The sequence below is a fragment of the Pelobates fuscus genome, chromosome 13, assembly GCF_036172605.1.
Source record: "Pelobates fuscus isolate aPelFus1 chromosome 13, aPelFus1.pri, whole genome shotgun sequence".
NCBI lineage: Eukaryota > Metazoa > Chordata > Amphibia > Anura > Pelobatidae > Pelobates > Pelobates fuscus.
The window spans coordinates 66,298,352-66,323,033 of NC_086329.1; the positions used below are offsets into that span (position 1 = coordinate 66,298,352).

The 24,682-nt window shown below is 42.4% G+C and overlaps 1 protein-coding gene across 1 annotated transcript in view; it reads right to left on the minus strand.

Annotated features, from left to right (window-relative positions):
- TYRO3 (TYRO3 protein tyrosine kinase) overlaps positions 1 to 24,682 on the minus strand; it is a 926,976-nt gene that overhangs the window by 740,751 nt on the left and 161,543 nt on the right. Inside the window, exons 3-4 of the mRNA XM_063440254.1 lie at positions 16,533 to 16,633; positions 9,412 to 9,585 (exon numbers count right to left, since the gene is read on the minus strand). Of these exons, the coding sequence (XP_063296324.1) occupies positions 9,412 to 9,585; positions 16,533 to 16,633 (275 nt within the window). The remainder of the gene's footprint in view (positions 1 to 9,411; positions 9,586 to 16,532; positions 16,634 to 24,682) is intronic.

Sequence of the window (24,682 nt, forward strand, 5' to 3'; positions counted from 1 at the left end):
GGCAAGTTGTATTTTTGAGGATTAATTTTATTATTGAACAACAACCATGTTCTCAATGAACCCAAAAAACTCATTAATATCAAAGCTGAATATTTTTGGAAGTAGTTTTTAGTTTGTTTTTAGTTTTAGCTATTTTAGGGGGATATCTGTGTGTGCAGTTGTTATGGTACTTTTTAGCAGTAAACCAAAATGTTTAAATGTCTATCTGTTCCTGTCCAAATTAAGAAAATTGAATTGCGTATATACGCTGAAGTAATTAAGTCTGACACACAGAGTTCAGGTTAAAATAACTTCGAGAAAATTTATTGGCAAGTGATTAAAAAACGGGCGCGCAGGCCCTTTTAAGAGGCATTTTGCGTCATCATTGATTATTAGAATATCAGCAAATAAACATCATTAATTGGATTAATTGTTAAGTGTCGGGATTAGTGTCCACCTATCAATATTATTAATTGGCTTAAAAACTAAGTGGTTAGTCCCGTGCCCACCCACCAAGAGGTGGGATTGTTCTGGACACGGGTGGGGACAAGGGGGTCTTGAGCGTAATTTTACACGGTCGGTGATCTCAGGCCTCGTGGCCAGGTGCAAGGTCTCTTATGAATAGAACATTTCATTACTACTGTGTTCTCATGGCCTTCAAATTATACTATGTTGCAAGTTAGGGGAAAGTCAGCAGTTCCTGAGTTAATCATGTCTTTATAGAAAATACAGTCTTTGTCCATTGTTAGATGTGCTGGGAAATTCTGTCATGTAATGTAGTTTTAAAATGTAGAAGTTAGGTTATGAGGACAAAATGGAGGAATGAAGAAGTCAGGTTAGGAGGACAAAATGGAGGGTTTGTCACAGTATGAGGTTAAAATGGAGTTAGTGCAATAATTCAATACAAGTACATTAAAGATTTTTAATAATTCTACATCAGTGGTGACTATTACTGTGCATAATTATTAGGCAACTTAACAAAAACAAATATATACCCATTTCAATTATTTATTTTTACCAGTGAAACCAATATAACATCTCAACATTCACAAATATACATTTCTGACATTCAAAAACAAAACAAAAACAAATCAGTGACCAATATAGCCACCTTTCTTTGCAAGGACACTCAAAAGCCTGCCATCCATGGATTCTGTCAGTGTTTTGATCTGTTCACCATCAACATTGCGTGCAGAAGCAACCACAGCCTCCCAGACACTGTTCAGAGAGGTGTACTGTTTTCCCTCCTTGTAAATCTCACATTTGATGATGGACCACAGGTTCTCAATGGGGTTCAGATCAGGTGAACAAGGAGGCCATGTCATTAGATTTTCTTCTTTTATACCCTTTCTTGCCAGCCACGCTGTGGAGTACTTGGATGCGTGTGATGGAGCATTGTCCTGCATGAAAATCATGTTTTTCTTGAAGGATGCAGACTTCTTCCTGTACCACTGCTTGAATAAGGTGTCTTCCAGAAACTGGCAGCAGGACTGGGAGTTGAGCTTGACTCCATCCTCAACCCGAAAAGGCCCCACAAGCTCATCTTTGATGATACCAGCCCAAACCAGTACTCCACCTCCACCTTGCTGGCGTCTGAGTCGGACTGGAGCTCTCTGCCCTTTACCAATCCAGCCACGGGCCCATCAAGACTCACTCTCATTTCATCAGTCCATAAAACCTTAGAAAAATCAGTCTTGAGATATTTCTTGGCCCAGTCTTGATGTTTCAGCTTGTGGTCGTCTTTCAGCCTTGGCCATGTCTCTGAGTATTGCACACCTTGTGCTTTTGGGCACTCCAGTGATGTTGCAGCTCTGAAATATGGCCAAACTGGTGGCAAGTGGCATCTTGGCAGCTGCACGCTTGACTTTTCTCAGTTCATGGGCAGTTATTTTGCGCCTTGGTTTTTCCACACGCTTCTTGCGACCCTGTTGACTATTTTGAATGAAACGCTTGATTGTTCGATGATCACGCTTCAGAAGCTTTGCAATTTTAAGAGTGCTGCATCCCTCTGCAAGATATCTCACTATTTTTTACTTTTCTGAGCCTGTCAAGTCCTTCTTTTGACCCATTTTGCCAAAGAAAAGGAAGTTGCCTAATAATTATGCACACCTGATATAGGGTGTTGATGTCATTAGACCACACCCCTTCTCATTACAGAGATGCACATCACCTAATATGCTTAATTGGTAGTACGCTTTCGAGCCTATTGTCTGGATCATCATTGTGTTTTACACAATATTGTGTATTTGGCTCTGGCTGGGATCGAACCTGAGTTGCCTGCATCCCAGTCAGGATCCTTACATTGGTCTCCACGCATCTTTGACTGTTTCTAGATGTTCTTGGTATCCTGTAGCCTGAGCCTGTTTGCCTGGGATTTGCACACCTGTTCCTGGTTCCATGATCATTGCTTGAGACTCCCTATTTAAACCTCGCAAGTCTGGTCCTCGTTGTCAGATCGTGTTTCCTGTTCCGTTTGGTTTCACTGCTGTTTATCTGACTCCTGGTTTTGATCTCCTGCTCGTCTACTGTTTTCGCCTGATTGCCGCCAGTCCTGAGTTCTGTTTCTGTTACCAACTACTCTTCTGGATTTCCCTTGTCTGTACTGCGTTCCAGGAAGCACTGGTTATTTCAGCCCCAGTGCACTGTGTCACACCATTGGGGATTTCTGTCCTGAGTCCCCTCGGTCTGTGCTGAATTGCAAAGGGTGCCTTAACTCTGCCTGCCGGACTCCCACTCCAGGTAAGATCCCTGACACCTATACAGCTTGGAGTAAGACAACATGCATAAAGAGGATGATGTGGTCAAAATACTCATTTGCCTAATAATTCTGCACTCCCTGTAGTAAAAAAATATATATATATTTTACTTTTTGTCTGACCATGTGGGTTTCAATACACCATTGACCACATGGTGTGAATACCATTTGCATAGAAAAAGACTTTTAACTAAACCTGTTCACCAGGTTTTTATTGCTGGTTACTTGACCCTGTTTGTTTGTGTACAAATTTACATTTGTTTGGCATTCAAGGATTTGTTTAGTTGAAAATATATTTGGACTAAACTGATTAAATTAGTATTTAAGTAAAAGATAAGTTCAGTAAAGCAGATTGAGCGAATATTAGATTTATGTGAGCGTATACATAGAATATTAGTATGGATATATATATATATATATATATATATATATATGACTCATGAAGGAAAGACCACCTTTTTAATTTAACAGTTGTGTGAACATGTAGTGTACATCCTAGTCAAAACAGTGAAGCACATGTTTGGGGGATGGTTGGTGATGTAAGAGACCATCCTTTTCAGCTACAGCTGGGGGAGAATTTGTCCTTGTTGGGGGCGGGTAGTCTTACCTGTATGAGAAAATAAACTGCATAGTAAAGGATGCATTGTTTTGTAAATGTAATTGCCTAAACTAATCAATTTGTGGAGTGTTTTTCAGCTTTCATATCCAGGACTAAGGAATTACAGGATATGTGTTCAGGAAGTGGTAACAAATGAACAGAAAAAATGGTAAAATAATTCCTTGTTGTCCTATTTGGTCTGGTTAGAATATTTTAACAAGTTAGCATTTTTAACAAAGTAAGTGTATGGGCTCAGATTGAGATTCATATTCTTTTAGAAGCCATCTATATAACTGATTTTAATATTTCCATCCTATGAATATACGTGTCCGGAGAAGGGGGAGCATACCCAATAGTTGTTGTGCAGTTCTATCCTGTATTTGAAATCCTGTATTACTTATAAGTAGCCTTTTGTAACTTATTAGTAATAGTTTATATATATTGCTCTGGGAAAGGGAAATGCAAAATCTCTGAGAGACCAGGAAATATATAAAATAAGGACGTATTACACTAGTGGTAGGGTGGCCTATCATGACCATAGAGACCCTTGGTGACTAGTTTTCATTGTATATTGCCTGGGAAGGGGATAAGCTATTTAATAGAAATTCCTGAGAGACCAGGAAATATACAATAAGTGATACGTGAGTGTACTGGTTAAATTGCAGACATATTGGCCCATAACCTTTAATCGAGCCGGAAAAGAGGTTGCTGTATGTTTGCAACTCTATAATTTTGCGGGGGCGGTCACCCCCATGCGGAAAGCCACTACCACCACAGGGTGGATAGTTGTGCAGGCCCTTAGCCGCGAGGTGCAGACATGTCTGTGGAAAGGCTGAAAATTAATAGGGAGTCACTCATAGCTGTCAGAAGTGTTGAACTTTGAGACATATTGACCTATAGTCTTTCATCAGAGGCGGAAGAGGTGTTGTGGTTCACTCCTCTATAATTACGTGTCCGTAGAAGGGGGAGCATACCCAATAGCTGTTGTGCAGTTAAATTGCAGATATATTGGCCCATAACCTTTAATCGAGCCAGAAAAGAGGTTGCTGTAGGTTTGCTCCTCTATAATTTTGAGGGGGCTTTTCACCCCCATGCGGAAAGCCACTGCCACCACATGGTGGATAGTTGTGCAGGCCCTTAGCCGTGAGGTGCAGACATGTCCGTGAAAAGGCTAAAAATTAATAGGGAGTCACTCATAGCTGTCAGAAGTGTTGAACTTTGAGACATATTGACCTATAGTCTTTCATCAGAGGCGGAAGAGGTGTTGTGGTTCACTCCTCTATAATTACGTGTCCGTAGAAGGGGGAGCATACCCAATAGCTGTTGTGCAGTTAAATTGCAGATATATTGGCCCATAACCTTTAATCGAGCCAGAAAAGAGGTTGCTGTAGGTTTGCTCCTCTATAATTTTGAGGGGGCTTTTCACCCCCATGCGGAAAGCCACTGCCACCACATGGTGGATAGTTGTGCAGGCCCTTAGCCGTGAGGTGCAGACATGTCCGTGAAAAGGCTAAAAATTAATAGGGAGTCACTCATAGCTGTCAGAAGTGTTGAACTTTGAGACATATTGACCTATAGTCTTTCATCAGAGGCGGAAGAGGTGTTGTGGTTCACTCCTCTATAATTTATCCAAAGGGTGGAAAGTTATTAAACATGTTTAAGTTGGCTAGAAATTTGTTTTGTGTACTCCTGAATTTCAAGTAGGATGCAGAAAGCAGCTATTAGCTGATTGTTTATTTTAAGAGCCGAGTAGAAAATTAATAAAGTTACCTTGTTGAACAAATTGTTTATAAAATAAAAAAATTGAAGGAATTTATTTATATGTGTATATATGTATATATGCTAAGTAAAGGATTTGGCAGTATACGCTATAAGTGACTAGGAAAAGTAATCCTGATCTGTTTTCTTACCTTTTTTAGATATAACAGAAACCAGGGGTGGACATTGAATCACAGATAGAATACCAGATGGAAACCAGTGTTTAAATGTTGACCTGTGATTAGCTATTGAATGTGTTTTATTTTATTGTGTCTATTTAACATGTCTATGCTATGATTTTGTGCATACTATTCTCTTATTTTTTATGATTGTATTGCAATTGAAAACTTTATGTGTTGTTGTTGTATGTATGTATGTATGTATGCATGTATGTGTGCTTGCCTGGGAAAGGGGGAATTGACCCATAGGAACCAGGGGGTATTTGTGAAAACAGAACTAGGGTGGGAGGACTCCAACGAGGGAACCCCATTGTCCAGTAGGTGCTTGATTTGTGTCTCTGTAAAGTGCATGAGTGGACGGAAGAGTGATAAGAGGGATAAGAGAAAGTACGCATTTAGGGTTATCTATACATGTTTAAATAGAAGGGTGGTAAATTGGAATTTATTTTGTTTTGGTGGGTGTTTAGGTTAAATTGGTTAAATATGACAGTGATATTGTGTTTATCTGTGAATCAGGAGTGCGCTGGATGTGAAGAGAGAATTCTCAGGAGGTGTGTAGGTATTTACTTAATGCCATAGGGTAAATATAGTTAAGACACCACAATCAAATAGTACTTGTGATAATTGGCACAGAGTTATCGGCCATTTATGTTTGTGTACGTCATTGCCTGTGTTTTCATTCAAGAACTTTCCAGCAAGGAGCTTTTTATTGCAACTCATGAACTAGAAGAAGCAGCAGCTCTGGACACTCTATACTCAATTGTTGAAGAAAAATATTGCAGCTGAGAGTGATGAGAGTAGGGACAAAATGCATCAGGAGTAGAAAACTGTGTTACGTCAAGGTGGTAAACAGAATGTGACTACAAAACACACTAAAGTCCCTGAACACATAAACTGTTCTTATGAGAAGAAATACTGAAGCTGAGAGTGATGGGAGTAGGTAAAATAATACATGCAGAGCAGGATACCGTGACAAGTGACCACAAAACACACAAAAGTCCCTGCACACATGAACTGTTGTTTTACAAAATCCTATGTCCTTGTTTGCTCAAATTATTTCATTCATCCCTGTCTACATGTGTATGTTCTATGAGACTGTCCAAGAAGAGAGTATCCAGTTTCCAGGACTAATGTTTGTGAAAATGCCAGTCACACAGACCAGCCATAGGCTACAGAAAACGAGCTCCAGTGACTGTCCGTCTGTGTCATGATTCACAGGTGTTATAGGTTTGTCGTGCCTAATGCTATATTAAGCTCCAAAACACATCCTCACATGAACACAATATCATTGGTTAATCTAAGAAAACATGGTTTGAGTTGTTCATTATTATAAGGGTGGGTATGTGCCTACTTTAGGCCAAGGTTTCCCAACTGGTAATGCATGTGCTCAATGGTGAACATTTATATAAGCAAAAAAATGTTAATGGGTAATAATTAATGGGTAAATGGGTATCGTTCTTCAAAAGGTGGGTTTTGTTGTAGGGCAGGTAGTGTTAAAATGGGGAAGATTCAAAATTTACTAGTTTTATAAATGCTTGTTTTATGACATAAGTCAAAGGGTGGTTTGTAATGGTATCTATTAACTAGAAAAGCTACAATTTCTGGGGAAATTGTGTGAAGTGTTCTTGCCTCCATCAGTAGTCTACAACTAGAGTGGGCGGAGTAACTGTTATTATTTATTTATATAGCACATTTAATTGCAACGTTGTTGCCCAAAGTGCTTCCCAGTTACATTAAAACATACAGTTATAAAAAATTAGCAGGTGTAAAAGGCTTTGTCTATGACATCACTTGCTGCTGCAGCCTTGCACAGGTCAGAGTATTTTGGCGGTTGCCATCTTCAAACGGTCGTATTTTAAAAACTATAAATCCTACAGTGAAGAGCTTTATATTGTGAGAATCACAAGACCCAGACCTACATTTTGATGTATAGTATGTGTCTGAGATATTAACAATGAAGGCACAGTCGCAGTTTAGAAATTGCCCTTCAAATGTGAGCTTTGCAGAGTGGAGTTTCAATGAATGTCAATGGAAGGTGTGAGTTGCAAACAAATGGTCATATTGTGAAAACTATCAGGACTATGGCTTAGCAGTGGACATTTCTAGTGGCAGCAGGGATAGCTGAACGTTTTGATATAAGATTTGTGTAGGTGGGCCTGAAAATGAGGGAGTGGTGGCAGTTTAGAAATCATGTCCTGATTTTTCAGCTTTTGACAGCTCCCACTCTAGCTTTGCCATTCATTCCTATGGGACAAATTTCGCCACAAGAACGACGATATTCCGTGAACCATTCGGCGAAACGTTCCACAAAGTAATAGCAATCCGATCGGGAACAATCTGCACGTTTTGGTATATTTTTGTCTATGTAGTGTAAAAACTGTGGGAGGAGTTAGGGTGGCAAATTTGGCTATAATAAGAATAATAATAATAATAATAATATATATGTGAGATAACATTAAGTGGTCTTGCTATGCAAGAACACTTAATTAATGACTTTACATCATAAAGAAAGCATATTTAGTGTAATGCTTTGGAGGCACCACTAGGGGCAGTGTGTAGGAAGACATGTGCTTCTGGCAGTGACATCACAGGCCAGCCTACTTACACTGAATAAAAACAAGATGTAGGAGAAACTCTGTCTCTTTGCCCGTACCTGACTGAACCTAAGATGTAGTACCAGCTCTGACTTAACCCCAGCCAAAGGGCTGGGGCATTGTAAGTAATATGAATCCATTGTAACATATAGCAACTGTAATAGCCTTTTGTATAACATTTAGCAACCTTTTGTAAGTAATATGTTGTAGTTTTGTATTGTATAATTATTGTGGTAAATTGACATTCTGCTAGAATCTGTTTATTTATTATAGTTATATTAAATATACATTTAATATTACAATGTTTTGTGTATTTTCTATCCACATATTTGACCATAATACCATGAACTATAAAAATATTAATGTTGTTCCGTATTGCTTAATTATTATGTATTAAGAGATTAATATTCATATTTAAGTCACGACCACAACAACTTTTAAAATGATTTTTTTTTTTTATAATGTATTGCACAAATTTGTAAATGTTGTAAAACTCCTGTCTGCTCCCTTCTACAAAACCCCTTTCTTGCCCGCCACTCCTACAAAATCCCTGTCCTAACGCCCATTCTACAAACCCCTGCAACTCCCTTCCACAAATCCTCTGCTTAGTCCCCCCTATACAAGACCCCTGCCACCTTCTAAAAATCCCTGCACCCCTAAACACTGTTACAGGCATACAGTCACACACAGTTATAGGCATACACACACAGTCGCAGCCAGACAGTAACGCACACAGTTACAGGCAAACAGTCACATATACAGTCACAGGCAGACTGTCACAAAAACACACACAGAGTCACATGCAGCCACTCACATATACAGTCACAGGCAGACTGTCACACACACACACAAGCAGACAGTATCACACACAGTTACAGGCAGACAGTCAGAGACACACACACAAAAATACAGGCAGTCACACACACACACACACATATATAGTTACAGGCAGACAGTAATACACACACCAACTTACAGGCAAACAGTCAAACACACACACACACACACACACACACACACACACAGTTAGAGGCAGACAGTCACACACACACACACACACACACACAGAGTCTCTCTCACTTACTTACAGACACTATGGGCTGGAGGAGGAGTGGATTCTCCGAAGTCCGTCAGTTGGGGAAGCAGGGACTCCTCCTTGCTTCCCCTCCATGTGCAGCAGTAACAGCAGCAGGTGGGGGCCGTGTTAAGCTCCACCCCTGATGTTGGATTGGCTCTGCACCACCACTGGATTGGCTTCACCCCCACTTTCCTCTCATGTGGCCGGTTTTGAAGTGGCTGCATTGCAAGCCTCTGCTTGTGTGAACGGTGTTGGCCGCCCAGTGCCCCAGCTGCCATGGCAACCTGTGTGGCCACACAGCTAACACATGTCTGGCCCTTTTCATAACACCCCATATGTGGTGGCACCCAAGGCAGACCACCCCCTTCGCCCCCCACTTAGTACACCACTATGAAGGACACTAAACAAAGATACATACATTTGTTTGTTTGTGTTTCATCCAATACTAAATACAGATGAAAGACTATTACCTGGTACTATTAAAACTGAGGGAGAATGGTCAGATTTCCTAGAAACTGGCGGCTCTCCCATCCACCATATGATAGCCAGCGGCTCTGGTGGTCCAACAGCTGCACAAGACATATTAAATGATGCGTTTGGAAATACAGCCAAATCCTTTGGTTCCAAGATAAAATAAGGGACACCTGTGTAAAATAATAATCATTAAAAACACATGGCCTAAATAAACAGTCCTTTCAAATATTCAGGCAATAACATAAAAAGCCTATGTGCAGTAAATCCTAAAAAGGGCATGCTTCCAGGGGAAATAATGCACTTAGAACTAGACTACAAGATGTCCGTTTAAAATAATAATCAGTAAGTATTAAACAAAAGCTCTTAAATAATGGTGCCATAACATATTACAACTGGATAACATACTAAACATGTAATAAACATGAACACAAAAAAAATGCATATTTGATAGAGCCTGAAAAGTGCAAGAGTACCAATGAGTTAAATTTGAGCTAATGGTCTCTCTCTCTCTTTCTCTCTCTATGTAAAAAAACAAATAACATTTGTATCTTGTAATACCTTTTTTATTGGAGTCACTAACAGAATATTTTAATGACAAGCTTTCGGGAGAACCTCCCTATTTCAAGCCTAAAGCATGTCTGAGCAAGACAACACATACAATTCAAAGTTGAGTTGTGATACAGGGGTTAAAGTGACATGATTGCAGATAAGACACAGGTTTGTTAGAAAATAGACACCATTCTTGCAAATATCTTTCTGAAGAGCAGAGTGAGGGGGGAGAGGGAGAAAAAAAAAACAAGCAGACAGAGCAGAAGATGGTACATTCGTTTGCATATACATATTTATGTGTGTGTGTATGTATGTATAAAGTGTGCCATCTTCTGCACGGTCTGCTTGGTTTTTTTTTCTCCCTCTCCCCCCTCACTCTGCTCTTCAGAAAGATATTTATGACCCTCTGCAAGAATAGTGTTTATTTTCTAACAAACCTGTGTCTTATTTGAACTCATGTCGCTTTAACCCCTGTATCACAACTCAACTTTGAATTCTATGTGTTATCTTGCTCAGAAATGCTTCAGACTTGAGAAAGGGGGGGCGTGGTTTAGGTGCCGACCAAGATGGACGCGTGAGAGAAGAGCTCCGCTCCACCATCCCTCGTATCAGCTCTTAACAGCGCTTACCAAGGCTAAATGGGTCGCACGAAGCGACCAGACAACCCCCAGACTCCGAGGAAACAACTTCAAAGACCCCTGGACACTTTTCTGCACCCGCATCCTACCACGAGCGGGGAGCCGAGCAGCCCCAAGATGGCGGCGCCGTCTGCTGCGGACTCTGGCACCGCTCCCTTCGAGAGGATCGAAGAGAAACTGCAGACCCTAACAGCAGCTATGGTCACTAAAACCGACCTACAGGCCCTTACCACATCCATCCAAGAGGCGGTGAGGGCGGAACTGGCGGGGCTCCGCGCAGAGGTAACTGCACACACAGGCCACATCACAGCCATGGAGGAGTCTGCTGCGGCCTTCACAGCGCGCCTCCAAACTACAGACACCGCCGTGGCACGCCAGGGTGGGATGCTCTTGTCCATGAGGAGGCACCTTGAGGATGTAGATAACAGGGGCAGGAGGTGTAATATCCGAGTCCGTGGCGTACCGGAATCGGAGGGCGCCGAGAACGTGGAGGGGGTGCTGACGGAGTTATTCCACTCTATACTCCAGACTCCCACCCCACACGTGATTGAATTTGAAAGAGCCCATAGAACACTACGACCGCGAACTGTGGAGGAAGGCCCGAGGGACATTATCTGTTGCCTGCATTCCTTCCCAACGAAAGATGCTATCATGCAAAAAGCACGGGAACGACCGGCATGGCCCTACCGGGGGGCACAGGTATCGTTATTTAATGACTTGTCCCCGTTAACCTTAGAAGCACGCCGCGCACTCCGCCCGGTCACTACTGCACTCAGGGACCGCCGCATCACGTATAAATGGGGATTCCCATTCGCCCTCATGGCACGACAAGGTAACCGTTGGATATCTCTTAGGGGGCCAGAAGATATACCGGGTTTCCTGGAAGAACTCGGCCTCCCCCCGCTGCCGGTACCGAATTGGATATTAGGCCCCCCAGGCCTGCCCCCAAGACCGCAAAGAGGGAGCAGACGCAGGGAAGCCAGATCCCCACCACCTGAGCTCACCAGGCGGCGCAGAAACCCAACCTCACCTGAAGAATAAGACTCCTACCCGATGAAGGCTACCAAGGATCAACCTGGATATTCTCACTTTCCCCGGCCTGCTCTTTGCCCCACCTCAACGCCATTGCAGTTCCAGCCTACCTAGGACATACCTCACTTTCCTACCATGGGAAGATTGTTGCCTGTGTCCCACACGCCCGACGATGAGGACGGAATACTCACAGCTGCCACCCTCAGGTACATTGGGGTTATTTTTTCTAAATGGGGCCCCCTCCGGGACTATAGACTCCTGGCGCTATGTCTGATACGGTGCCGCTCCCCCTGCATTATCCTCTCCGCCCCCCTGATTCCGCTGCTACTGGGGCTCTGGAAATATTTGTGGGGTGGGGGACATCGGGTCGGGGTCTTTGGGGGGGTTTTTTATGGGGCCAGTCTCCAAGTTGCCTGCCGATACCAGTCTTGGGACATCAGTTCAGACGGCAACGTAGCAGGACACGTGAATATGCAATCCCAATGTTACTCATATGGACTTTATACTGCCTGATATAAGTTTACACACTGTTTCCCATCTGTATGCTATCTAACTCTATCACCGTCACATTGCTGTTAGGTACTGGGAACGGGGTCTTTAAAATTTCACCCATGCCATACGGGCCACCTGCTGTAAATGAGCTTTGATAGTGCACGGCAAGACACGTACACCTCAGACCTCTATGAGCCTCCCCGGTGATTGATGTCTAACCATAACTATGGGGAGTACCACGCACACACTGCCCACTTCGTGATCTCAACGTGTCTGACAACCCAATAGCAATCTCTTCATCGGGTGGGCAGGGGCGACGATGACAATGACCCTGAACTCGGGATCCACACAAACCCACACTCCTGAGGGGAAGAGATGGTTTTATTCCTGGGGTGAGAGGGCCGTACATACACCGCGATGTCATAACATACGAGGCATCGTGCCACTGCTACCTGCCCCCAACGCTAATCACTAAAGTCTCAAGTTACACACTGACCGCTACACTACATACCGTAACTTACAGAACTACCGTGACCGACCATGGTCCCTGCACCTCCCTCCCCCCCCCCCCCCCTCCCCACCCACCCCCCGTTCTCCCTAATAACCCAAGCACTGGCAATGTTGCTTATAATCTCGAATTACCTGCACCATAGCATAAAGAACATAACCCTCTCCACCACGACCTTAATACTACTCACCGCGCAACTACGCAGTAGATAGGAAGGAGATGATCACCTACTTAACACGCACTATACCCCATTAATCCGCACATGACCTCAGACTAGGGGGATTAGGTTACAGTGGAATGATACGTCGACGAACTTATACCTCAAAATGCGACTGATCACATCCACGACCCATGCAACACTACACTCGAGCACTGACAGACCCGAGACTGAAACGCTTTGGGAGAGGACTCTGATTACTGACCTTAGACGGAAGGGTTACACCTGCTTTCTACCGACAGGCCAGGGGTAATGGCATTCACTGCTCCCCCGTGGGGTGGTCTTGTTGAGATCAGCGAGACCTAGGATAAGGCCAATTTCACAAACCCAATTGCTATAGCTCGGCCTAGTGGGTAATGGCGGGTAAAATGTCATGGATACCTGATCTATCCTAATTGTTAAATATAGAACACCAAGTGGATCCTCCTATGCTATGTCCTACACTTGAACGATGGAATTATTCTTAATTGCACTAGCAGGTATAAACAGACTGTGATTTAATGCTGACCATGTGCCATACCCTTACCTTTGAACTCCCGATTTTGCTATTCATTGTGATATAATTACCTACAAATTTTTCTTACATGCATGAAGATAAACGATGACGAGAACACAAAAAAACAAAAAACAAAAGGCAAAGACCAATCACACATGTGGATTGTTAAGTTGTAATATTGGTATTAGCAAACTCATTGTTCAGATGTACAGTTGATTTGTTCATGTTAAATTTAAACATATTGATACTGTCGGTACAACATAAGTCATGTTACACTGATGTCTTTACCTCAATAAAGATTTACAAAAAAAAAAAAAAAAGAGAAAGGGAGGTTCTCCCGAAAGCGTGTCATTAAAAAAGTCTGTTAATCCAATAAAAAAGGTATTACAAGATACAAATTCAATTTTTTACATCTACATCACTGGACTAATACGGCTACAATCTCTACTTTAACACTAATATATATATATATATATATATATATATATATATATATATATATATATATAATAAAATATATATATATATATATATATATATATATATATATATATATATTTTATTATTCTAGCACCATCTTCTGTACATTTTGCATTTTTTTCTCTCTCTCCCTCACTCTGTGATCTACACAAAAGATATTTATGACCTCTGTGAGAATGATGTATATTTTCTATCAAACATGTGTCTTATCAGCACTCAAGTCTCTTTAACCCAGGTATCACAACTCAACTTTAAATTCTCCGTGTCATCTTTGCTCAGAAATGCTTTAGACTTGAGAAAGGGAGATTCTCCCGAAAGCTTGTCATTTCAGAATTATGTTAGTCCAAAAAGAAAAAAAGGTATTACAAGATACAAATTGTATCTGTTTTTATACATCTGCATCACTGGACTAATACGGCTACAATCTCTACTTTAACATTATATATTTATACAGTATCTCACAAAAGTGAGTAAACCCCTCACATTTTTGTAAATATTTTATATCTTTTCATGTGACAACACTGAAGAAATTACACTCTGCTACAATGTGAAGTAGTACGTGTACATCCTGTATAACAATGTAAATTTGCGGTTTCCTCAAAATAACACAATACACAGCCAATAATGTCTAAACCATTGCCAACAAAAGTGTGTACACCCCTAAGTGGAAAAGTCCAAATTAGGCCCAAAGTGTCAATATTTTGTGTGGCCACCATTATTTTCCAGCACTGCCTTAACCCTCATGGGCATGGAGTTCACCAGAGCTTCACAGGTTGCCACTGGAGTCCTCTTCCACTCTTGCATGATGACATCACGGAGCTGGACCTTGTGCTACCCCACCTTCCGTTTGAGGATGCCCCACAGATGCCCAATAGGGTTTAGGTCTGGAGACATGCTTGGCCAGTCCATCACCTTTAGCTTCTTTAGCAAGACAGTGGTCGTCTTGGAGGTGTGTGTGGGGTCGTTATCACGTTGGAATACTACCCTGCGGCCCAGTCTCCGAAGGGAGGGGATCATGCTCTGCTTCAGTATGTCAGAGTACATGTTGGCATTCATGGCAGCACTCATGCAGGCTCAGACCATGACACTCCCACCACCATGCTTGACTATAGGCAAGACACAAGTGCCTTTGTACTCCTCACCTGGTTGCCGCCCCACACGCTTGACACCATCTGAACCAAATAAGTTTATCTTGATCTCATCGGAGCACAGGACCTGGTTCCAGTAATCCATGTCCTTAGTCTGCCGCAAACTGTTTGCGGGCTTTCTTGTGCATCATCTTTAGAAGAGGCTTCCTTCTGAGACAACAGCCAGGCAGACCAATTTGATGCAGTGTGCAGCGTATGGTCTGAGCACTGACAGGCTGACCCCGCACCCCTTCAACCTCTGCAGCAATCATATGTCTATTTCCCAAAGACAACCTCTGGATATGATGCTGAGCATGTGCACTCAACTTGTTTGGTCGACCATGGCGAGGCCTGTACTGAGTAAAACCTGTCCTGTGAAACCGCTGTATGTTCTTGCCCACCATGCTGCAGCTAAGTTTCAGGGTCTTGGCAATCTTCTCATAGCCTAGGCCATCTTTATGTAGAGCAACAATTCTTTTTTCAGATCCTCAGAGAGTTCTTTGCCATAAGGTACCATGTTGAACTTCCAGTGACCAGTATGAGAGAGTGTGAGAGCGATAACACCAAATTAAGCACACCTGCTCCGCATTCACACCGGAGACACCGGGCCCAATTTGGACATTTAAACTTAGGGCTGTACTCACTTTTGTTGCCAACAGTTTAGACATTAATGGCTGTGTGTTGAGTTATTTTGAGGGGACAGCAAATTTACACTGTTATACAGGCTGCACACTTACTACTTTACATTGTAGCAGAGTGTCATTTCTTCAGTGTTGTCACATGAAAAGATATAATAAAATATTTACAAAAATGTGAGGGGTGTACACACTTTTGTGAGATACTGTATGTACATATATAGGCAGTGGGTAGCTTTTCCTGTAGTGTTGTTCTAATTAAAGAACATTGTGACTTTATCCCTTCTACCGAAATAATATTTAAATTTTTCTCTATCAGCAGTCCGTTACTGTGGAACTTGTGGGTTGACTGTTACTCACAGCTGGATACAAGACAAACAAAAATATGTTTCTTTAATTCGCTTTGAGAAGTCAGATAATATTCTGTTACTCTAGCTAGATTTTTTTCAGTTTGTCCTGTTTAAATGCAAGATTTGCAGGTTTAAACACCCACATTTCATAAGTCTTATTAACTCACAAGGTTATTCTCTAAACTGTGAATTGCTGGGAATTCAATGTTGAATTCTCAGAAGGAACGGGGAAAACGTTTGAGATAAAAAAAAAAAAAACCTTGCCTGGGCTTCCATACCGACCATATGTAGGAGGGGTAGATCAATGCTTTTCCAGGAGCTTGTATAAATTATACATTCATTATATTTTTTTACTACAGAATTCTTTAACTACTGTACAACACACAATACCTATCCAAAGAAAAAATGTGAGAGATCTAGTCTAGCTCAAGGAGATATTGTTATTCTTGTAGGTGAAGGTCTATTTTAATAATACTGAGTTTTGGCATTTAGTGTTCGATTTTAACCCAATTGACCATAAGGGCCTCTAGGAATTATTTATTAGGAATTATTGTAGAATTGGACGGATGACCATGTCCTCATATGTAACCTACCTTCCACCATAATCCAAATGTCACTAGACACTGCCTTCTTTCCATTGTCCTCTGCCTCACACCAATACCTCCCGGCATCAGGTCGCTCAACGTTTTTCAAGCTAAAAAGACATAATTGCAGACTAATAGTTTATTCTCCTGCAACATTACTAATCTAAAGTAAGTGGACATAGAAGTTACATCATGTTTTGATTGATTTAAGGAAAAAAAAAAAAAAAAACATATAAAGGAATATCCTGAGATAACCTATAATTTAAAACAGTGAGATTCGATTTAAATTATATTTTAAATCTCTAGTCAGTAAGATGCAATTTAAATTGTGATTTTTCAGTCAATCTAATGATTTAATCCTTGCTGATTGTTATAATCCATAGTATTTGCAACCAGATGAAATGAGATGACATGTTTAGAATAACTTTTCAGATTAGTTTAACAGTTATACCAGATCTTATTTTTGTTACATAGCATTAGCAATTCATAGATAATAATACAATTATTGCAAGATTAACTCAAGTTTTTTTATTTAACCCCTTAGTGACAAGCCTATTTTTTTCAATTTTCTTACCGTTAAGGATCAGGGCTGTGTTTAGCTGTTATTTTCTTCTTACTCATTTACTGCACCCACACATATTATATACCGTTTTTCTCACCATTAAATGGTCTTTCTAAAGATACCATTATTTTCATCATATCATATAATTTATTATAAAACAAAATATAAAGTATGATGAAAAAAATTTAAAAAAAACACACTTTTTGAACTTTGACCCCCAAAATCTGTTACGCATATACAACCGCCAAAAAACACCCATGATAAATAGTTAATACATTTTGAGTTTATAAATTCCCAATGTTAACATGTTCTTGGATTTTTTTTTTGGAAAGTTATAGGACTATAAGTACAAGTAGCACTTTGCTATTTCCAAACCATTTTTCTCAAAATTAACACAAGTTACATTGTAACACTGATATCTGTCAGAAATCCCTGAATAACCCTTAACATGTATATCTTTTTTAAAAGAAGACAATCTAAGGTATTAAACTTGGGGTATTTTGACTCTTTTCATGCAACCATTTTACCACCAATCTATGCCAAATTAAAAAAAAATAATAATAATTGGTTTTTTTTTTGACACACATGGCAATTTAAGAATACATGTACTGAGAACTTTAAGGTTTACTGCCAAGGAACACCCCAATAGGTGTTCAGCAACATCTCCTGAGTTATAGTGATACCCGCCATGTACAGGTATGTTGGGTTCTCTGGGGGCTAAAATACCTTATTTGGAGGGTGCGCACACCAGTTTTCGAACTTCGAATTTTCACAGCTGGTAATCATGCACCCATGTCCTATTTGGGACATTTTTTAAGCCGGCCAATGTAATTTACGCCCATCAAACCATATATTTTTGAAAAGTAGACACCTTAAGGTATTTCAAATGGTGGTATTTTATCACTTTCCATGCACTAATTCTACCACCAGTCTTTGTCAAAGTTTTGGGTAGTTATTTTTTGTGTTATTTTTCTCTCACATTGTATTTTAGGCATGGATTCTCAGTTCCTGTTATGTGTTATTGACAAAAAAACACCCCTATATGTGTTCAGCAACATCTCCCGAGTACAACAATGCCCCCAATGTACAGGTTTTATGTGTTTAGCAAACTTACACAGGTCAAATGTAAGGCTTTCCCCTTTTCCATGTTTGCACATTGAAATTTGCCAGATTGGTTTGCTAGGCCTATGTTGCCTTTGAGACCGTATAGCAGCCCAGGAATGAAAATTAACCCCATCATGGCATTTATAAAAGTAGACAACCCACGGTATTCAAAATTGGGTTTGTCTAGTCTTTTGTAGTTGCCACTGTTAGACAGAAAATGGAGGAACACAACTGCAGAATTAATAGGTAGTACTATACCTTTAAGAAAGTAAAAAATGGGTCGCAAGAGAATACTGAGAACGGACAGCAGGTGAAATAGCCTGCCCTTCGGTCGGTCCCCGCTCAGTTCTCAAGCTGTTTTTTGCTCATCTTGTGCCATTACAGAGAGAACTTCTCTGAAACATATCAGACTGGTCCCACCCATACAGGCAGTCCAGATCCGAAATGCCAGCAAGTTCCCTCTGCACGAGAAACACAGCAACCCCAGACGATCGTTTCAGCCTTGTTAGGCATCATCAGTGAGGCATAGCTGATATCCCCCTAGGCACCGTGAGCAAGGGGTCCACGTCTGGATTATCCCTTAAACTTGTGGAGAGTAAAAAATGGGTCGCAAGAGAATACCGAGAACGGGCAGCAGCTGAAATAGCCTGCCCTTCGGTCGGCCCCCGCTCAGTTCTCAAGCTGTTTTTTGCTCATCTTGTGCCATTACAGAGAGAACTTCTCTGAAACATATCAGACTGGTCCCACCCATACAGGCAGTCCAGATCCGAAATGCCAGCAAGTTGCCTCTGCACAAGAAACACAGCAGCCCCAGACGATCGTCTCAGCCTTGTTAGGCATCATCAGTGAGGCATAGCTGATATCTCCCTAGGCACCGTGAGCAGGGGGTCCACGTCTGGATTATCCCTTAAACTTGTGGAGAGTAAAACATGGGTCGCAAGAGAATACTGAGAATGGGCAGCAGCTGAAATAGCCTGCCCTTCGGTCGGTCCCCGCTCAGTTCTCAAGCTATACCTTTAAGAAGAACAAAAAAAAAAAGAACTTCCAGTATGATTTCTTGAGAGGTTTTATCTCTCTCTCAATGAATCAAGTTGAAGACAATTTATCTCACACTTCCAGTTTTGGCATGAAAGAAAAATGAAAAACTTTATGCAATCCTCTTGTTTGCTTTAAAGAGAAAAATAGTAATAATGTCCTCTCTTATATGAATTAGTATTTAGAATCAATTATAATTAGAGTTAATGAGTGGCGCATAGAAATTGATTATCCTTATATGCAGTTTGCAGCAATAATTAAACTTGATAAGTGGCACACAAAAATAGTTTATTCTTATATGCAAGTTGTAGTAATAATATAAGTGATACTTGTAGATTACTAGCTTTAGTGTAACTTTAATCTTAATTTTATTAACGACAGGAGGCAAATATTTGCTTAAGTCTCTCTTTACTAGAACTCCACAGCAGCACATTAACATAGACAGAAAAAACAATTACAAAAAAGTAAGGAAACCATAAAAGGCCCCTCCCAACCAACTACTTCCTCTTTCAAGCTGTGACAAAATAAAGTACATGAACGAAATACAACTCAATAGTAATAGCAGAAAAAAGAAAAACAAAATCAGCCGATGACTGTCATCTGAAACTCGAATGTGGAACAGCAGATGAACCCTTGAACTTCATCCTGAAGCAGATCTGGAACTTGGACCTGTAGCCAAACCATTAAACTGAAACAAGATAAACAGAGTCGAAACTCCGATTAATTAATGAAATGTACTGTGAAAACAAGAATACCCACAATCAAGTACTGACAGTACAACATCCCAGAAAAACCACTCTGACCTCCCCTAAATAGACAATTACATGACCTGTCTATCACAGTCCAGGAGAACAGACTAACACTAAAACAGGTCAATTCAAACAAACAAACAAAAATAAGGGAAGGGAGAAACTGGGAGTGAAATATTTGCATCCTGTCATTAATAAAATTAAGATTATAGTTACACTAAAGCTAGTATAATCTACAATTTGATAGCATGACAGGAGGCTTCATATTTGCTGTTTTAACGCTCCGACAGCAAAGCAACTGAGGCATGATCCGGTGGTCTAAAATAAAATTGGCGAAAGGTATCTACTCAGGATCAGTCAGTTAAACGCATTATGTCTTGAAGGGAAGCGCCCGTCATGAAGGCTCCAGAAGCCCCCGCGCCCCTAACCGAATGCGCTCCTAAGGTTGAATTCACCTCCGCCAATGCCAATACCCATGTAATCCATTGTGCCAGAGTAGGAAACGAGACCGGATTGTGAGTTCTGACACAAGAAATCAACAACTGGCCGGAAAGAGAAGAGCGAAGAGAAGTGGTAATCACCACATAACGAGACAGAGTCGTCGTTACACAGAGCTTAGGCAAATCGCGAAAATATGGGGAAAAAAATAACCGTCGAATCAGACATATAGCGCCTAGACACCCTGAAGGTGACCCCTTCCTGAAAAAAGAAAAATCATCGACATCGAAGGGCCGGACATCAGAAACACATTTGAAAGAAATAAGGCATAGTAAGAGGGCAAATTTAGCCAAAAGTTGATGATGGGAGAGGTCTTGAATCTCAGGCCAATCCCAGATGAACGACAAAACATGCGTACGTCCCAGAGGGAGGAATACTTGGGCATCGGCGGTCGCGACAGTCTCATACCACTGATAAGTCTGCAACCAGCGGATCCTGACCGATGGGGAAACCTCAAAGCGGAACGTGGGGCGCCGAAATCAAGGATCTTGCCACCTTAACTGAACAATATGAGCGTCCTAGGCCAAACAGATGAGACAAAAAATACAGAGCACCGGTTACAGGGCCCGTAAAGGGATCGGTATCCCGTTCCAAGCTCCAACAACACCAGGAGTTCCATGCTGAAAAATAGCATCTCCTAGTTCCAGGGGCCCAGGATTCCCAGAGGAAGTCCTCAGCCGACTGCGATAATGCCTCAACATTCCAGGCTCCCCTAAAAGAGTCCAGGCCACCAAGCGCAGGTGGAGTAGGATTGCCCAGGGGGTCCGAAATGAGCATCAGGGGGGATGATAGGAGCAGTGGATCACGATGATATAGATTGCCTGCTGGGCAATATGAATGTGGCTCTCTCCACGGAACGCAGGAAGGCATGGCCAAAGGAACTGGGCCCCCTGGCTCCATAGCGGAGTCAGCAACCCCAAAGACATACGTTGACGTCGAACTTGCAGAAATACCCTGGGTATTATAGCAAACGGAGAAAAGGCATAAGATCCCTGTGAAGGCCACACTTGCGGAAAAAACGTTCGCCGCTGAGCACGCTGGATCTGGGAGCCAGCTGAAGTAAGTTGGGACCTGGGAGTTCGTTCGGGAGGTGAAAGGTCCACCGTGAACGGACCCCCTGGTCTGTGATCTCGAGGAAGATGGAACGAAAGAGTCCCCAATCACTGGCGTCCACCAGGAGGACGCCGCCATCTGGCGGCCCGCCAGACTCCGAGTAGCAAACGATCCCGCAATCAAATCCAGGCAATTGATGTGGAACTCCCTGCGTAGAAAGCGGGCTTTCAGATGCTGCATGGCCCTGTAACAAAGTGAACCGGGTTAGATCGCCTGGATCGAGGCAAGGAGGAGATCCACTACTTGAGCCAACATTCACAGTGGCATCCGGTCCTGATGTAGAATCCTCCATATTTCCATTCAAATGGTCGCTTTCTTGGATAGAGGCAGAGGCAGACCACAACCTTTTGCGTCTACTTCGAAACCCAAGAACTCGACCACATGGGAAGGAGGGAGAGCCAACCTCTCCCGATTTACCACGAACCCCCGGTATTCGAATAAGGAGACCGCAGAGCGCGTCTGACACTTCAGTCTGAAGGGCTCTTCGGCGAAGATCAGCAGATCGTTCATGTAGACAATACAACGGACGCCTACTGATCTAAAGCATGCAATCACCAGTTTCAAGAGCTTGGTGAAGCACCACGGAGCTGTCACATCTTGCCTTGTTCTGTGGATCAGTCTGGTGATGCTTCTGGTATCCAGTACGCTTTTTCCAATTCTTGTTTAGTTTTTCTGGTTTTCTATTCCATGTCTGGTTTTCTTTATGCTGGGTTTTTCTAGATTAATTCCTGTAATCCGTCCCTGGAATTCCCAGTGTCCAGGTTTCCTTTAAATCTTTGTTTTGTTGCCACACCCGTTTGTTTTCCATTTTCCTTTTGTTTCCGTCTGGACCTGCAGCAGTGTTTTAATCTCTGCTCTTTATTGCAGGTAAGTGCTATTGTGGTTTAGTATGGTTCTTTTAGCGAACATTAGGCAGTGTAGGACCTGCCGAATATGGGGTACATTGGCGTTGTGGCAGGCTTATGCAATGTATGATCATATAATGTAACTAAATCCCAATACTTTTCATATATAATGCTTAGTTATGTCTCCTCTTGTTTTGCCTATTATATCTTGTCTTCTTTTATTTTGTAATCCCAGTCCATGTACAGTCCTGTCCGGCCCCTGTTTAGTTAATGTTTCCTTTATGTATTGTGTACATGTTCTGGGTTTAGCTTTCTATCCTTCTCTGGTTCTGGGTTCTACTAGTTTTGTCTTGTTTTCTTGTTTGGTGCCTGTTCTAGTCTTGCCTTGTCTCTAGTACTGGATACATCTCAGCATTCACCTGCTCTGGCTTCCACTAAGCTGCAACAGGGTCTTGGTTTGTGGCCGCACAAACGCTGGTGCTCAACACCATGGGGCGTGCGGTTACCCTGCACCGGGCCCTGTAATCCACTTCCACACTGAAGACTCCCACTTATCATCAGGGACTCTGGGGTCCCGGTCTCCATACTGCCACCTGTGACAGAAGCCAAGCTGAGGCCGAAGGGAAGACAGGTGAACTGGCCAGGTCTGTACTTCCAGAGGAAGCGGAGGAATCTGCAACACTCTGTGTCCACTGGGACTAAGAGATAGGCGCCCTTCAGATTCAATCTCATGAACCAATCTCCCGTCTGGAGGAAGTCCCGCAGGAGATGGAAGCTCTCCATCTGGTAATGAAGGTAGACCATGAAGGCTGTTAGGTTCCTCAGGTTGATCACTGTGCGGAAATCTTCGGACACTTTTCTTACTAGAAAATCGCGCTGAAAAACCTTTTGTGTCCGGAGCCCAGTGGACCGTGCCCTTGTCGAATAGGGCCTGCTGCATCCTTGAGGAGACAGGAACCTGTGGAGGTCGAACCTGAGTCGGGGGGGAAAAGATAAACTATGATATATCCCCGAACTGTCCGAAGAACCTATTCGTCTGAGGGCACCACCCACCACCTTTCCCTGCAGTGAAATAGTCTGCCCACATGTCACAGGGGAAAAAGAGAAACGGCCAGAGATGCTCTCACCTGAAGATAGTCTTGCACGTCCTTGGTCTCGACTTCCTCTACCTCTGTCCAACCTCTGGGAGTAGCAGGACCGGGACTGGAAGGATGGTCCACGGGATCCTCAGCGACCAGAAGTCCAGAAGCGGCTGGAGACACGACCCCGCTGCCGTCCAGCACCGTCAAAACCAGAGTGAATTCTGTGGGCGAAAGATCCCCTTCATGGAGGTCTGAGCCTTGTCCATGGAAGTGAACAGATATACATGCGTATGCAGCTCCTATATGAACGGTTCCCAGAACAAAAGACCCTTAGCCAGGGGGCCCAGTTCCTTTGGCCCCAAAGCCGACAACTCGGTGTCCATACGCAGAAGGACCACCTTCCTGCGTTCCGTGGAGAGAGTCACATTCATATTGCCCAGCAGGCAAATAGAGCACCAAGTCCAGCCCCGCATGGCGGCCGGGTCCAGGGTAGCCCCTTCCAAGTGATTTCATCGTTATGACAAGTTTTACTGTTGTAAACACTAATTTGTGTTCAGCGAAGTTTCCAGAGTACAATAATACCCCCCATATACAGGTTTTTATGGAGTTTCAGAAAGTTACAGGGTCAATATAGGGCTTTCTCCTTAATCCCTATGTATATTTAAACAAATGTAGGTCATTTAGTTACTCCAATGGCCACTGGAGGGAATGCCTGCCTGCCAACGTCAAGGCACCCCCCCCCCCCCAGACGGGTCCTACACTGACCCTTCACCTTGCTTCCTTGAGCCTCCGGCAAAGATATCTTTAATGAGACAGAGAGGGGTATTTTTTTATATACACCCCTAAATACTATATATAGGCTCCAGGTTCCAGTGGGTGAACCTCTCTTCCGCCAGAGAGTCAAGCAGGAATAGCTTTTACAAGAGCTCAGAGGATCCAAGGGAGTATAGTGATTATAGCAATCCCTTATTGCTACAGGCATACCCCACTTTTAAGTACACAATGGGACCAGAGCATGTATGTAAAACAAAAATGTACTCAAAGTGAAGCAATACCTTTTTTAACTTCCCAATGCATGCACTGCATTGCAATAGTAATTTACAGGCATAACGGATACTGCAAATGCGGATTTCCAGTGAGCTTTTATTCAGTTAAAACAAACCGTAAAAAA